This window comes from Procambarus clarkii, chromosome 8, assembly GCF_040958095.1.
Source record: "Procambarus clarkii isolate CNS0578487 chromosome 8, FALCON_Pclarkii_2.0, whole genome shotgun sequence".
NCBI lineage: Eukaryota > Metazoa > Arthropoda > Malacostraca > Decapoda > Cambaridae > Procambarus > Procambarus clarkii.
Window position 1 is genome coordinate 51,544,478 of NC_091157.1, and position 15,653 is coordinate 51,560,130.

At 42.3% G+C, this 15,653-nt stretch overlaps 1 protein-coding gene across 1 annotated transcript in view; it reads right to left on the reverse strand.

The window, feature by feature from the left end:
• LOC123751874 (F-box DNA helicase 1-like) overlaps window positions 1–13,657 on the reverse strand; it is a 100,351-nt gene extending 86,694 nt beyond the window's left edge. Inside the window, exons 1-5 of the mRNA XM_069320781.1 lie at window positions 13,422–13,657; window positions 12,334–12,420; window positions 4,072–4,213; window positions 426–500; window positions 15–143 (exon numbers count right to left, since the gene is read on the reverse strand). Coding sequence (XP_069176882.1) covers window positions 15–143; window positions 426–500; window positions 4,072–4,213; window positions 12,334–12,420; window positions 13,422–13,657 — 669 coding nt within the window. The remainder of the gene's footprint in view (window positions 1–14; window positions 144–425; window positions 501–4,071; window positions 4,214–12,333; window positions 12,421–13,421) is intronic.
• Window positions 13,658–15,653: the final 1,996 nt, after the last annotated feature.

Here is a 15,653-nt window from a genome sequence, read left to right on the forward strand (position 1 = left end):
CTTCCCCTACTGACCTTCGCACAGTGTTGGTTGAGGAGGATATCCAAGACGGCATCATTGATGTCCTCTGCTCCGTCGACCAGCAACACGTCATACCCCTGGATACGAGGCTTCGTTAGCTGCCAGGCCTTCACCAGTCCGTCCTGTTGACAACACACAGCCGTCACACGTGCTCGCACCACAACATTTATATAAATGGAAAACATACCATCTGTCAGTTGGGTAACAATGGGAAGTATGCGATCCATCAGTGTTATTAAATTGGAAAATGTCACAAAGTTTCCCAGTTTTCCAGTACACCTCTCCTGGCTGCTGATTTCCCATTTCAAGAAAGTGGATTACAACACTGTCAATAACACACCTGTGTCATGGACACCTGCAGCCTGGCCGAGCACTTGTTACAACACTGTTCATAACTCACTCACCTGTGTCATGGAAATTTGCTGCCTCTCCCAGCACCTGTTCATCTCCATCCACACTGACTCGGCAAGTGACAGGACCTGACAATACAAAATTCAAATATAAACACAAAGTACATCGCAGATCAGTTATCGTCACTGTAACTACAGCGGAACATAATGCAATAGTTCTGCACTTGACCTTGCATCTATATGTGAAGATACAGGAAAATATTCTCCTCTAGCGCATGAGGGCAGTATGATCATCTAGTGATTAAACTTTCCTCCCACGTGGACACAAGAGCGTGTCCGACGGGGTCCACTTTAAGTTGCCCATATTGTATTGTTGGACATATTTTTATGTCCGACGAACAAATATTTCTATAAAATTCAAATCTTATCTGATCGACTTGGGGATAGTATGAACATGTTTGCCATAAAATTTACGTTTTCTTTAGTAGCCACATAGCCTATTTGGGAGAACGGCACTGTGTTGTATCGTGGTAAGGCTATTGTAGATCGCCGATGTGAGGTAACAGATAACACTTCGCCCACTTCCCACACTCTTGCGGGTAGGCTGCGGTCCTCATTCTTCATTTATATGCATATGTTCGTGTAGGGAATTTTATTGCGTTTTCAAAGATACCAAATTTAACGCTGTAGGACAAGTGTGGAGTTGACAACCCTGAAAAGAATGGAAACATCTCGTCGCTGTTTGGGCTAGTGATCGACGTAGTTTCTTTATTGGTAGTGGTTTAAATCACAGTTTGATGACATTTTATACATATGTTTTTCTAGAACATTCTATTGCGAACACATTGGTACAAAAATGAAATGTGTACATCAAAAATTAAGATCAGAACAGTGAAAAGAGTATACACTTTTCAGTGTTTCCGCTGGATCCCCCGAAACTCCAAGAGCACTTTGAGCTTAGTTTTTCCTTGTTCGCCGGGAGGCTGAAAGTGTTATATTAAATTAATTAACTTAAATTAAATTAGTTAAGAAAAACATGATTCTCTAAGGGAAGTATGTACCTCTAGGGATGTATGCTTCCCTAGCGCTTAAGGGAAATATACTCATTTGGCACTCAAGGGAAAGTATGCTACTTTGTTACTTAGGGAAAATATGCCCTCTTAGCGCCCAAAGGAAAATATGCTCATCTAGCATCCTAGGGTAAGTGTACATCACCAGTGATTCCGGGTAAGTGAAAAGTTCTTCTCCAGTGGAAAGTTGTAGCCAGTATTCCTCTCATGTGGGAAGATGCAACCAATATTCCTCTTAAGTAACGAGCTCCAAACCACATTCCCAGTAAGTTGCAGCCAGCATGCCTTTTATATGAGGAGCTACAGACTACATTCACTTTAAGTGATGTTTACAGACCACATTCATTCACTCCTCATGTAGAGAGTTGCAGCCAATATTTCCTTCAAGTGACAAGTGAAAAAATACACCAAACATTCCCCTCAAGTGCATAAATACAGCAAACATTCCCCTCAAGTGCATAAATACAGCAAACATTCCCCTCAAGTGCATAAATACAGCAAACATTTCCCTCAAGTGGCCAGTTGCAGCCAACATTCCCTTGAAGTGGATAAATACAGCAATCATTCCCCTCAAGTGGAGAAATACAGCAGATATTCCCTCTAAGTCGCGAAATACAGCCAACATTTCCTATAAGCAGAGCTAAAGCCAATGATCTTCTCAGATTGAAAATTGCAACCAACTTTGCTCTCGTTGCACCCGACGACCTGCCATGTTCTGTAGTGTTGGTGAGAACCACAGCACCGAGGACCCTTACTCAGCCGGAGAGTGTTCCTGTTCCACATTTACTTCTTGTGGTGTTCAGATTGCTGGTGTTCAGATCAATAGATTCACGACAGATGATACGGCAGGCCGATAGACGGACGACATGAGACTCTCCACTCTATTCCACAATGCTTGGGAGACCAGTGGGGAGTTTGGTGTCCTTTATCTTGGTATTGGGATTCCATTTTAGTGATTGCAAAAAGGGAACAAGAGTTGCAATGATTATTGCATTCAAGTGGAGAGCAATAGTCCGCATTCCTTTTCAAGTGGTAGAATAAACAACATTCCCTTCAAGTCGAAAGTTATAGCCAAACTTTTCCCTTAAGGTGAGAGTTACAGTCAACAATTCACTCAGTTGGGAGAGTTACAGCCAACATTTCCCTCACGTGGAGAATTATATTCAACATTCACCTCAAATGGAGTTACCAACAAAATTTCTGTTTTGTACTTGTCTAGTAGGTCAGTGAAACAGTGAGATGAGAGTTACCTTTATACATAACGTTTCGTCGTTTAAGGGATTAATCCAGACTAACATAGCATCACGTATGTCTGCTACAACTCATACCTTCTCCCCATCTGAGGAAAAAACCTCATCTTTTCTTTGTCACATAATATTATTTCATTAAATCAACAATGAGTTCGCAGTTGTCAAGGTTGTCTTTACTGTATACATTGATGCATTACTTGTACTACCGTTGTGTCTCTTTGCTACTTCCTGAATGCACTAAATGCAAAAAAAACAGTTGCTTTCTCTAATGTCAGTGGAGTCCTCTTGAGGTGATACCCCGTCAACAATGTGTCAACACATCTTGCCTTGACACGCACTGGACCAACACGTTAACTTACCAGCACAACAACATATTGGACTAACCTCAACATGTACTGAACCTGTATTTTATATTACAAACTCACCAACATATCGGACTAACCCTCAACATGGACTGAACTTACACACTATATATTACAGACTCAGCAATTATTAGACTAACACTCAACATGGACTGAACCTTCACATTATATTACAGACTCATCAACATTTTGGATTAACCATTTACATGGACTGAACCTACACTTTATATTACAGACTCGCCAACATATTGGACTAAACTTCTACTTAAACTGAACCTACACATTATATTACAGACTCAACAATATATTGGACTAACTTTCTACATGGACTGAACCTACACCTTATTACAGACTCAACACCACGTTAGACTATCCTTCAATATGGACTGAACCTACACATTACATTACAGACTCACCAACATATTGGACAAACCATCCACATGGACTGAGCCTATACATTATTTTACAGACCCACCAACAAATTAGACTAACACTCAACATGGACTGAACCTACACATTATATTAAGGACTCACCAACAAATTGGACTAACACTCAACAGGAACTGAACCTACACATTATACTACAGACTTAACAACATATTGGACTAACACTCTACATGGATTGAACCTTCATATTATTTTACAGACTCACCAATATATTGGACTAACACTCAACATGGGCTGAGCCTACACATTATAATGCAGACTCACCAACATATTAGACTAACCATCTACATGGATTGAACCTACACATTAATTTACAGACTCACCGATATACTGGACTTACGATCTACATGGACTGAACTTAGACATTATATTATAGGCTCACCAGCATATTGGATTAACACTTTACATGACGGAACCTACACATTATATTACAGATTCAACGACATATTAGACTAACCTTCCACATGGACTGAACCTATACATTATATTACAGACTCACCAACATATTTTACTAACACTTAACATGGACTTAACCTACACATTATATTACACACCAACAAATTGGACTAACCTTATATCGACATTCGTCCGTCAGGGTCTCAATTTCCCAAATATGGCGGGTGTCGTTGGGCACGTGCTGCAGGGTGATGTACTCGTTCGAGGAACTCATGAAGCAATCAATAGTTCTTCTTACCAAGTCAAGAGTCTTAGAGCTGTAAGTTGTTGGAGAAGTGTACAACACTTATTAGTACAGTTTACACAAGTTATTGACAGATTGTACACAAGTTATTGGCATTGTATTCAAAAGTTATATGAAGAGTTCACACAAGATATTGAAAGAGTGTACACATATTATTGTAATAGTGACACAAGTTATTGGCGAATATTCAAACGTTATTAGGGAATATTCAAACGTTATTGGGGAATATTCAAACGCTATTGGGAAATTTTCAAACGTTATTGGCGAGTGTACAAAAGTTTTTTTTTTTTTTTAGATATATACAAGAGTTGTTACATTCTTGTACAGCCACTAGTACGCGCAGCGTTTCGGGCAAGTCCTTAATCCTATGGTCCCTGGAATACGATCCCCTGCCGCGAAGAATCGTTTTTCATCCAAGTACACATTTTACTGTTGCGTTAAACAGAGGCTACAGTTAAGGAATTGCGCCCAGTAAATCCTCCCCGGCCAGGATACGAACCCATGACAAAGCGCTCGCGGAACGCCAGGCGAGTGTCTTACCACTACACCACGGAAACTGTTCACCACGGAAATATTGGAATGTGTACACAAGTTATTGGAAGTGTACCAAGTTGTTGGAAGAGTGTATACAAGTTATTGGAATAGTGCAAACAAGTTATTTATTACTGTACTGCGATTATAGCCACCAGGCAGCCCTACAGAGTAAGTGTAGCCACCAGTCATCTCAGTACTGTGATTGAAACAAGCAGGCAGCCTGTAGTGTGAGTGTAACTATCTGGCACCCTTATAGTGTGAGTGCACCCACCAGGCAGCCCTGTAGTGTGTGTGTAGCCACCAGGCCGCCCTGAAATATGAGTGTACAATCCAGGCAGTCTTGTAGTGTGGATGTAGCCACCAAGCTGCCATGTAATGTGTAATAAAGCTGCCCTGTAGTGTGATTGTAGACCCCATGCAACTCAGTAGTGTTCTTGTAGCCACCATGCAGCCTTGTAGTGTGACTGTAGTCACCAGGCCACCCTGTAGTGTGAGTGTAGCCACCAGGCTGGGCTGTAGTGTGAGTGTAGCCACGAAGCTGTTCTGTAGTGTACCTTGTAGCCTCCAGACAGCCCTGAAGTATGGATGTAGCCACCAAACTGCCCTGTAGTGAGAGTCTAGCCATCAGGCAGCCCTGAAGTGTCAGTGTAGCCACCAGGAAACTTTGTAGTGAGATTGTATCCAATAGGTAGCCTTGTTCCACTAAACATTTTCCCGTTTTCAAAACGTGCTTAAAACGACATTTCATTGTTTTGGGTACGTTTTAAATTACATTTAATATACATGTTTTTAGAATTTAAAAGTACACGTATAAAACATGAGGTCATAACGTTTTAATAAATGTTTTAAATGTTATGCGATAACGTTTTGGAGCAGAAGTTTTTTAAATGATAGTTCTAATTTTTATTTATTGCAATTATTAGGAAAAATTATCTTTATTGCATTTAGAAAAATGATGAGAGGGAGAAGAGAGAGATACAGCAAAATAGAGAAAGAGAGAGATGGAGACAGACAGATAGGAGAGAGATATAGAAGAGAGAGAGAGAGATATAGAAGAGAGAGAGAGCTTAGAGGGAGAGAGAGAGAGAGAGAGAGCTTAGAGGGAGAGAGAGCTTAGAGGGAGAGAGAGAGAGAGAGAGAGAGAGCTTAGAGGGAGAGAGAGCTTAGAGAGAGAGAGAGCTTAGAGGGAGAGAGAGAGATATAGAAGAGAGAGAGAGCTTAGAGGGAGAGAGAGCTTAGAGGGAGAGAGAGCTTAGAGGGAGAGAGAGAGAGAGAGAGAGCTTAGAGGGAGAGAGAGCTTAGAGAGAGAGAGAGCTTAGAGGGAGAGAGAGAGAGAGAGAGAGAGCTTAGAGGGAGAGAGAGAGAGAGAGAGAGAGCTTAGAGGGAGAGAGAGAGAGAGAGAGAGAGAGAGAGAGAGAGAGAGAGAGAGAGAGAGAGAGAGAGAGAGAGAGAGAGAGAGAGAGAGAGAGAGAGAGAGAGAGAGAGAGAGAGAGAGAGAGAGAGAGAGAGAGAGCTTAGAGGGAGAGAGAGAGAGAGAGAGAGAGCTTAGAGGGAGAGAGAGAGAGAGAGAGAGAGAGAGAGAGAGAGAGAGAGAGAGAGAGAGAGAGAGAGAGAGAGAGAGAGAGAGAGAGAGAGAGAGAGAGAGAGAGAGAGAGAGAGAGAGAGAGAGAGAGACACAGTGCTGCTATCGTGCTGGTCGCTATCGTGCTGGTCGCTATCGTGCTGGTCGCTATCGTGCTGGTCGCTAGGAGGCTTCTGCCAGGGGTTACCTACCCCTGTACATGATTGTTGGAGACCCCGGGCAGCATGTGGCTGAAGTCCTCTGCCAGTGTGTAGCTGGAGAGCGATAGTAGAGAATAGGCACCTCGTGATACTGTGTCGGTGGACTGGCCCACGTATAAGGTGAACTCGCTAATGTTTCTCAGTACGTGTGGACGAGGTACTAGGTAGTGGAAACACTGGGGTTGACGAATACTGCATAGTGTGCGTTTTGTGTGTCGTGTGTGCAAGTGACACTATTGTAAATAAGTATAGTAATAGTCTATTTATTCAAATATTTTATTGGTGAAAGTGTAAATATATTGGTAAAGGAAATAGTGTTTTGTTCATCCCCCCTTTTCTCTATTGCACAATATAACCAATTCCTAAGAGCGTACTACTGACTTGGGGTCGGATACACTAAAAGAGGTTCTTCCATCAGGAACCCGGTTACTGGTCCTAAGTGGCTGTAACAGTGAGTGTAGCAACCAAGCAGCCCTGTAGTGGTAATGTGGACACCAGACAGCAAGAAAGAAAGCGGTTACAGCCCCGCTCCTGTGCCAGGTAAGTCCACTACGGGCTCATCATAGCCCGTGCTACTTGGTACTAGTTCTGAAAAGCTGAATCTAAAACAACAACAGCAAAAAAGTCTGAGTGTTGTCACCAGGCAGCTCTATATAGTGAGTGTAGGCTCTGTCGTTATTGTTTAAGATTCATCTGCAGGAACAAAAAGTTCCAAGTAGCACGGGATATGGTGAGCCCGTAGTGGACTAACCTAGCACAGGAACGGGGCTGTAATGTGTAGCCACTAGACAGCCCTGTAATGTGAATGAAGCCACCAGGTAGCCCCTGTAGTGTGATTGTAGCCACCAGACGACCTTGCAGTGTGAGTGTAGTCACAATGTAGCCTTGATGTATGAGTGAAGCCAACAGGCAGCATTGTGGTGTGAGTGTTGCCAACAGGCAGCCTTATAATGTGAGTGCAGCAAACAAGGAGCACTGAAATGTGAATATAGCCTCCGGGCAGCACCTTAATGTGAGTGTAGCCACCAGGGAGCCCTGTAATATGAGTGTAGCCACCAGGGCGCCCTGTAATATGAGTGTAGCCACCGGACAGCACTGAAGTTTGTGTATAGCCACAAGGCAACCTTGATGTGTGAATATAGCTACCAGGCAGACCTGTAGTGTGAGTATAGGTACCAGGCAGACCTGTAGTGTGAGTGTGGCCACCACGCAGCCCTGTAATGCGTGTGTAGCCATCAGGCAGCTCTGGAGTGTGAGTGTAGCCACAAGGGAGCCCCTGTAGTGTGAGTGTAGCCAAATGGCAGCTCTGGAGTGAGAGTGTAGCCACAAGGGAGCCCTGTAGTGTGAGTATAGCCACGTTGCAGCTCTGGAGTGTGAGTGTAGCCACAAGGGAGACCCTGTAGTGTGAACGTAGCCGACCAGGCAGCCTTGAAGGTTGAGTGTAGCCAAAAGGGAGCCTTGTAACGTGACTGTAGCCACCAAGAACCCTTTAGTGTGAATGTTGCCACCACGCAGCCTTGAAGTAAGAGTAGCCACCAGGGTGCCCCTGTAGTCTGAGTGTAGCCTCTAGTAGTGCAATAATCTAGTGTATTACTCTAGTAGTGTAATAATCTAGTAGTGTATTACCCTAGTGGTATATTAACCTAATTGTGTAATAACAAAGAGGTGTAATAATCTAGTTTAATAACCTAATGTGTAATAATCTTTTTTAATAACCTAATGTGTAATATTCTAGTAGTGTAATAACATAGTGGTGTAATAATCTAGTAGTGTAATAACCTAGTGGTGAAATTATTTAGTGATGTAATATTCTAGTTGTGTAATAACCTAATGGTGTAAAAATATAGTAGTGTAATAACCTAGTGGTGAAATTATTTAGTGATTTAATATTCTAATTGTGTAATAACCTAGTGGTGTAATAATATAGTAGTGTAATAACCTAGTGGTGAAATTATTTAGTGATGTAATATTATAATTGTGTAATAACCTAGTGGTGTAATAATATAGTGGCTTAATAGTTATATATAATTTATAATATTTTAAATAAAATCCTAGTGCTTTAAAAACCTAGCTGTGTAATAAACAAGTAATGAAATATACTAGTAGTGCGACAACCTTGTGGTGTAATAACCTAGTGGTGAAATACCCTAGTGGTCTAAAAACCGAGTTTAGTATTAACTTGGTTTTGTAATTTCCTAGTGGTATAATGCACTAGTGTGGTAATAACCCTAGTGGTGTAAGAACCTTGCGGAGAAATACCAAGTGGTGTAATAAGCTAGTAGTGTAATAAGCTAGTAGTGTAATAATCTTTTGGTGTAATAACCTTGTGGAGTAATAACATAATGGTGTAATAACCTAGTGGTGAAATAATCTAGTATTGTAATAATTTAGTGGAGTAATAACCTTGAGGTGTAATAACCAAATGGAGTAGTGGTGAAATAAGCTGGTGGTATAATAACCTAGAGTAGTAATAACCTATTGGATTAATAACCTATTATGTACTAACCTCGAAGTGCAATAACCTAATTGAGTAGTAACCTAGTGGTGTAATAGCCAAGAGGTGTAGTAAGCTGGAAGTGTAATAACCTAGTGGCATAATAATTGGCGTAATAAGCTAGTTGTGTAATAGCATAGTGATGAAATAACCTAGTGGTGTAATAGCCAAGAGGTGTAGTAAGCTGGAAGTGTAATAACCTAGTGGCATAATAACCAATTGGCGTAATAAGCTAGTTGTGTAATAGCATAGTGATGAAATAACCTAGTGGTGTAAGAACCATGTAGAGTAATAGCCTAGTGGTGTAAGAACCATGTAGAGTAATAGCCTAGTGGTGTAAGAACCATGTAGAGAAATAGCGTAGTGGAGTAAGAACCATGTAGAGTAATAACCTAGTGGTGTAAGAATCATGTAGAGTAATAACCTAGTGGTCACACACAGAGATCACACTAACGTGAGGCATCAAATGAAGAAATCCACAAGGGCAGTGACGAGGATTCGAACCTGCGTCTGGGAGCATCCAGACACTGCCTTAATCGACTGAGCTACGACAGGGTAAAATGGGTTGAAACCGAAGTTGTACTGAACTTACTGGATCCCGTAGCCTTTCCGAGGCACAAACCAGGCTTTTACACAATCCCCCCCCCCCCCCCTGCACCCGAGCAGAATGGATTTGTTCAACCTAGTGGTGTAATAATCTATTGTGTAAAAATCCTGCTGGTGTAGTAACCTTGTGGTGTAATACCCTAGTGGTGTCCAGCATGTATGACAGCTGCTTGTACAGCTTAATAGTGACACACAACATTAATTTCCAACCGGTATAGCTGGAAATTAATAACCATTATTAATAACCATCTATTAATAACCATAAAACCATCTATTTGCTTAATAACCTAGTGGTTTAAAACCTACTTTTGTAATAAACCAGTGGTGAAATACCCTAGTGGTCTTAAAAACGAGTTTAGTATTATCTTGGTTTTGTGGTATAGTGGTATATATAGTATTATACCCTAGTGGTATAATACACTAGTTGTGTAATGGTGAGAGGGTGTGTTAGCCGGAGCTCCTGAGTGTAATTATATTATCATAGCAATATGGAAGTTGTAGTGAGGGACCTGATGACTCTAGTTGGAGCCCTGAAGACAGAGTTGGACTCTTTACGGGAGGAGGTACTACAGCTGAAACGACAACAAGAAGAAACGAAGGAGACCAGTAGTAAAAAGATCTCGTCTTGGAAAGTTGTAAAGTTCAGGGGAAGAAGAAGACTTTGATAAAGCCGCCTACAGACACCCTAAGAACTTCTAATTCATTTGTCATATTGGAGGACGAGTGCTGTGGTGATACTGCAGATCACGCGAAAGGGAAAGCAATGAAGCGCAGGCCCCTCAGAGAGTAAAGGAAGTACCTAAGCGAACTTTAGTTGTGGGAGATTCCCAGATATGATATTTGGATAGAACGTTTGTGCTAAAGATTGTGAATATCAAATAAATGTATTAAAACTATTTCGCACAGATAGATATATTAGACGAGGAGGGGAGTAGCCATATATGTTAGGGATAATTTGAAATGTAGTCTCAAAGAAAGTTTTCAAAACTGAGCCACATACAGAAACTATTTGGATGGAATTAAACGAAAAAGCAAATAATATTATAATAGGATTTATATATAGGCCACCAAATTTAGACAGAATGGAAGCAAAGCATCTATGGGATGAAATATCTAGAGCATCTATATCTAAACAGTATTTATGTCATGGGTGACTCTAATTTTAGTGGAATAAACTGGTTAAACAAAACAGGGAATAATGAAGCAGAAGATTTTCTAGAATTAATTGACGATTGCTTTCTTGCGCAACACATAAAGGAACCAACGCGGGGAAATAATATTTTAGATTTAGTGTAAACTAACAGGGAAACACAAATTAAGGACATCGAAATAGGGAGTGAGCTAGGGAACAGTGATCATGAAGAAATCAGGTTTAGCATTGAATGGAAATATATCTGTAGGAGAAAATTCTGTTAGTGGCCTGTCTTTCGAAAAAGCTGATTTCAATAGCCTAAGAAATTTTTGGGTCAAATAGATTGGAAAGTCTTGGGAATAGGTGTGGGCCTGTCTTGGAGCAAGACGTGAACCCAGCGATAGGTGACGTAAAATGGGTTTTCGATGTGGATTCAAAATATATAACCTATTTAAAAAATATTCTAAGCAAAGCCCAGGAATGTAGTATACCATATAAATTGAATAGATTGAATACTAATAATCCAAAGTGGGATAACAAAGGATCTGAGGAACCTTATAGGTAAAAAGAGAGCGTGGTACAAAAAGGATTAAGAATTGGGAAGTCAGTTTAGAACAGGAATTCGTACAACTGGTTAGAAATAACTAAAAAAGAGATAAAGAAAGCAAAAAGAAACTTGAAGTTCGCATAGCAGAGCAAGCGAAGACAAATCCTAAAGGTTTTTTCCAGCTATACCGGTTGTATAGCTGGAAAGGGTTTTCCAGCTATACATGTTGTGTGTCACTATTAAGCTGTACAAGCAGCTGTCATACATGCTGGACATGCAGTGTATCACAGTTAAGCCGTACAAGCAGCTGTTATTCATGCAGAACATACAGTGTCACTGTTAAGCCGTAAAAGCAGGTATCATACATGCTGGACATGCAGTGATTCCCTGCATGTATGACAGTAGATGTCATAAATGCAGGAAATGCAGTGTATAACTGTTAAGCTGTACATGCAGCTGCCATACATGCTCGACATGCAGTGTATCACTGCTAAGCCGTACAAGCAGGTGTCATAAGTGCAGGACATACAGTGTGTCACTGTTAAGCCGTACAAGCAGGTGTCATACAAGCAGGACATACAGTGTGTCACTGTTAAGCCGTACAAGCAGCTATCATACATGCCGGACATGCAGTGTGTCACTGTGAAGCTGTCATGCATGCAGTATATCGTTAAGCTGTATATGCAAGATATACAGTGTGCCACTATTAAGCTGTAATAGCAGCTGTCATTCATGTAGGACAAACAGTACGTGTGTCCCTATTAAGCTGTACAATCAGCTACTATACATACAGGAGAGGCAGTGTTTCACTCATAAGCTATACAGATAGCTGTCATACATACAGATAATTAATTCCAAGGGAGTTAAGTGTCCAATGACTTAAATGATCAACATGAAACATAATATTATACCAGACTTTCACACATCAATTCTCTAATGTTTGTGATGACATTTAAATTAGACATTGAGAAAATAATGTAGTAATTTAGAGACCATATTTCAACACATCCTACTGTTCATTGCCTTTGCTGGTCTTACCTGGTTTTTGACTGGTTACATAAGTCGATGAACTTAGATATATCAATCAGACCAAATGTGTCCTCCAATTTATTAATTGACGAAAACCTGAAAAACAAAAGAACAAAACATTATTGAATAATAATTTCTTCCAAACCAACCATAAAGATTTGTTGCTCTTTTGAAATCCCTAATCCAAACACTGAAATGTCAGATTTCTTGAAATATTAAGATATATTTGTTTTGTCCATCACATTGATGAAGACTGGTGCGGGCGAATAGTTTCCTCATGAACCTGGAGAACAGCAGGAAGTTGCTTTAGTACAACTGCCATCAACTGTAGATCAGTCAGGTTCGTATATGACTATTACATTTCCAAGAAGAGAGACGGAGTTAAGATCAAACACGCGACAACAGCACTGCCAAGTGTGAGGTTCAGATAATCTTAAACCAGCACCAGAGCTTTAGTTTGAGGCTCTAGTGTGCGTGTAGCCACCAGGCAGCCCTATAGTGTGAGTGAAGCCGCCAGGCAGCCCTATAGTGTGAGTGTAACCACCAGGCAGCCCTATAGTGTGAGTGTAACCACCAGGCAGCCCTGTAATGTGAGTGTCGCCGCCAGGCAGCCCTATAGTGTGGGTGTAGCCACCAGGCAGCCCTATAGTATGAGTGCAGCAACCAGACAGCCCTATAGTGTGAGTGTAGCCACCAGGGAGCCCTATAGTGTGAGTGTAGCCACCAGGCAGCCCTATAGTGTGAGTGTAGCCATCGGGCAGCCCCTATAGTGTGAGTGTAGCCACCAGGCAGCCCTATAGTGTGAGTGTAACCACCAGGCAGCCCTATAATGTGCGCATAGCCACCAGGCAGCCCTGTAGTGTAAGTGTAGCCACCAGGCTGCCTTGTAATGTGAGTGTAGCCACCAGGCACCCTGTAGTGTGAATGTAGCCACCACACAGCCCTGTAGTGTGATTGTAGCCACCAGGCAGCCCTGTATTGTGAATGTAGCAACCAGGCAGCCCTGTAGTGTGATTGTAGCCACCATGCACCCTGTAGTGTGAATGTAGCCACCGGATAGCCAAATAGTATGATTGTAACCAGCATGCTCAACTTACTTTGTTCCAATTTGTGCTAAAGCCATAGACTGAGCAGTGTTCACCGTAACATTGATGGGGAATGTTTGTGAACATTGTTCTTCGAGTGACTTAGTGGGGACAAGCAGGAGAAACCTTGTGTGTGGTCGCTCTTGGCACAACCTCCGCAGGGTTGTAGTCTTGCCTGCTCCTGCAAAGGCGTCGATCTTCACAACCTGGACAATAATTATAACATTATTCACAAACTGGACAACCATCTTTAATGTCATTGACAATTAGCATATCTATTATTCTAGGTTTCAGACCCTAGACAACAAATTAAAAATATAATTCATAACCTGAACCACCAGTTATAACATAATTCACAGCCTTACAACAATTATAACATCCTCAAAGTTCAGGCAATTATTATATCATCATTCACAACCTTGACAACAATAATACAATCATTCACAACATGGACGGGAAATATAACATCCATTGAAACCTGGACAACAATTATGACATCATTCACAACATGACAATTATTTTAGCATCATTCACAACCTGACAACAATTATCTGCTTGATTATAATATTACCTGCTTGCAGGCGATGAGTCACAATAACGTGGCTGAAGTATGTTGACCAGACCACACACTAGAAGTTGAAGGGACGACGACGTTTCGGTCCGTCCTGGACCATTCTCAATCGACTTGAGAATGGTCCAGGACGGACCGAAACGTCGTCGTCCCTTCAACTTCTAGTGTGTGGTCTGGTCAACATTTCCTGCTTGAATTATATCATTCTTCACAATCTGGACAACAATTATAACATTCTTCTCAACCCGGTACTGTAACTGTACAACCCGGTGTTTACTGTAAGTACACACGTAGTGACGTTACTTATATGACTGTCTTCTGTAAGTTCACAAGTAGTAACGTTACTTATATGACCGACAGTAAAAACACACATTGCGAAGTTACTTACATGACTAGCTGTAGGAACACACATTGCGAAGTTACTTACATGAATGGATCTAAGTACACACGGAATGATGCTACTTACTTGAATGGCTTTTTGTAAGTGCACACGTAGTGACGTTACTTACATGACTGGCTGTAAGTACATATATTATGGCGTTACTTACATGACTGTCTTCAGTAAGTACACACACATTGTTACGTTACTTACATTACTGGCAGAAAGTGCAAACTAAAGGACGTTACTTACATGATTAGCTTTTATTTTATGATTGATGATTCTTAGTTGTTCTTGAGTAAGATGAAGAGTCTCGCTGTGGATGACCTTCTGTGTTCTATGTTGACCTGACGCCACCTGCTGCCGCTGTTGACCCACAGACACCTGCTGCAGCTGTTGACCCAACGCCACCTGCTGCAGCTGTTGACCCAACGCCACCTGCTGCCGCTGTTGACCCACAGACACCTGCTGCCGCTGTTGACCCACAGACACCCGCTGCCGCTGTTGACCCACATACACCTGCTGCCCCTGTTGACCCACAGACACCTGCTGCCGCTGTTGACCCACAGACACCTGCTGCCGCTGTTGACCCTCAGACACCTGCTGCCGCTGTTGACCCACAGACACCTGCTGCCGCTGTTGACCCTCAGACACCTGCCGCTGTTGACCCACAGACACGTGCTGCCGCTGTTGACCCACAGACACCTGCCGCTGTTGACCCACAGACACCTGCTGCCACTGTTGACCCACAGACACCTGCTGCCGCTGTTGACCCTCAGACACCCGCTGCCGCTTTTGACCCACAGACACCTGCTGGAGCTGTTGACCTTCAGACACCCGCTGCCGCTTTTGACCCACAGGCACCTGCTGCTGCTGTTGACCCACAGACACCTGCTGGAGCTGTTGACCCACAGACACCTGCTGCTGCTGTTGACCCTCAGACACCTGCTGCTGCTGTTGACCCTCAGACACCTGCTGCCTCTGTTGACCCACAGGCACCTGCTGGAACTGTTGACCCACAGACACCTGCTGGAGCTGGTGACCCTCAGACACCTGCTGCAGCTGTTGACCCACAGACACCTGCTGCAGCTGTTGACCCACAGGCACCTGCTGGAGCAGGTGACCCTCAGACACCTGCTGCCACTGTTGACCCACAGACACCTGCTGCAGCTGTTGACCCCCAATCACCTGCTGTAGGTCTTCGTGATAATTTATTCCTGCAGTTCTCCATCTGTTCTCATACAGGTGTAGTGTATAATTCACCATGTAGTAGTACCTGTAAGTAAATCATAGA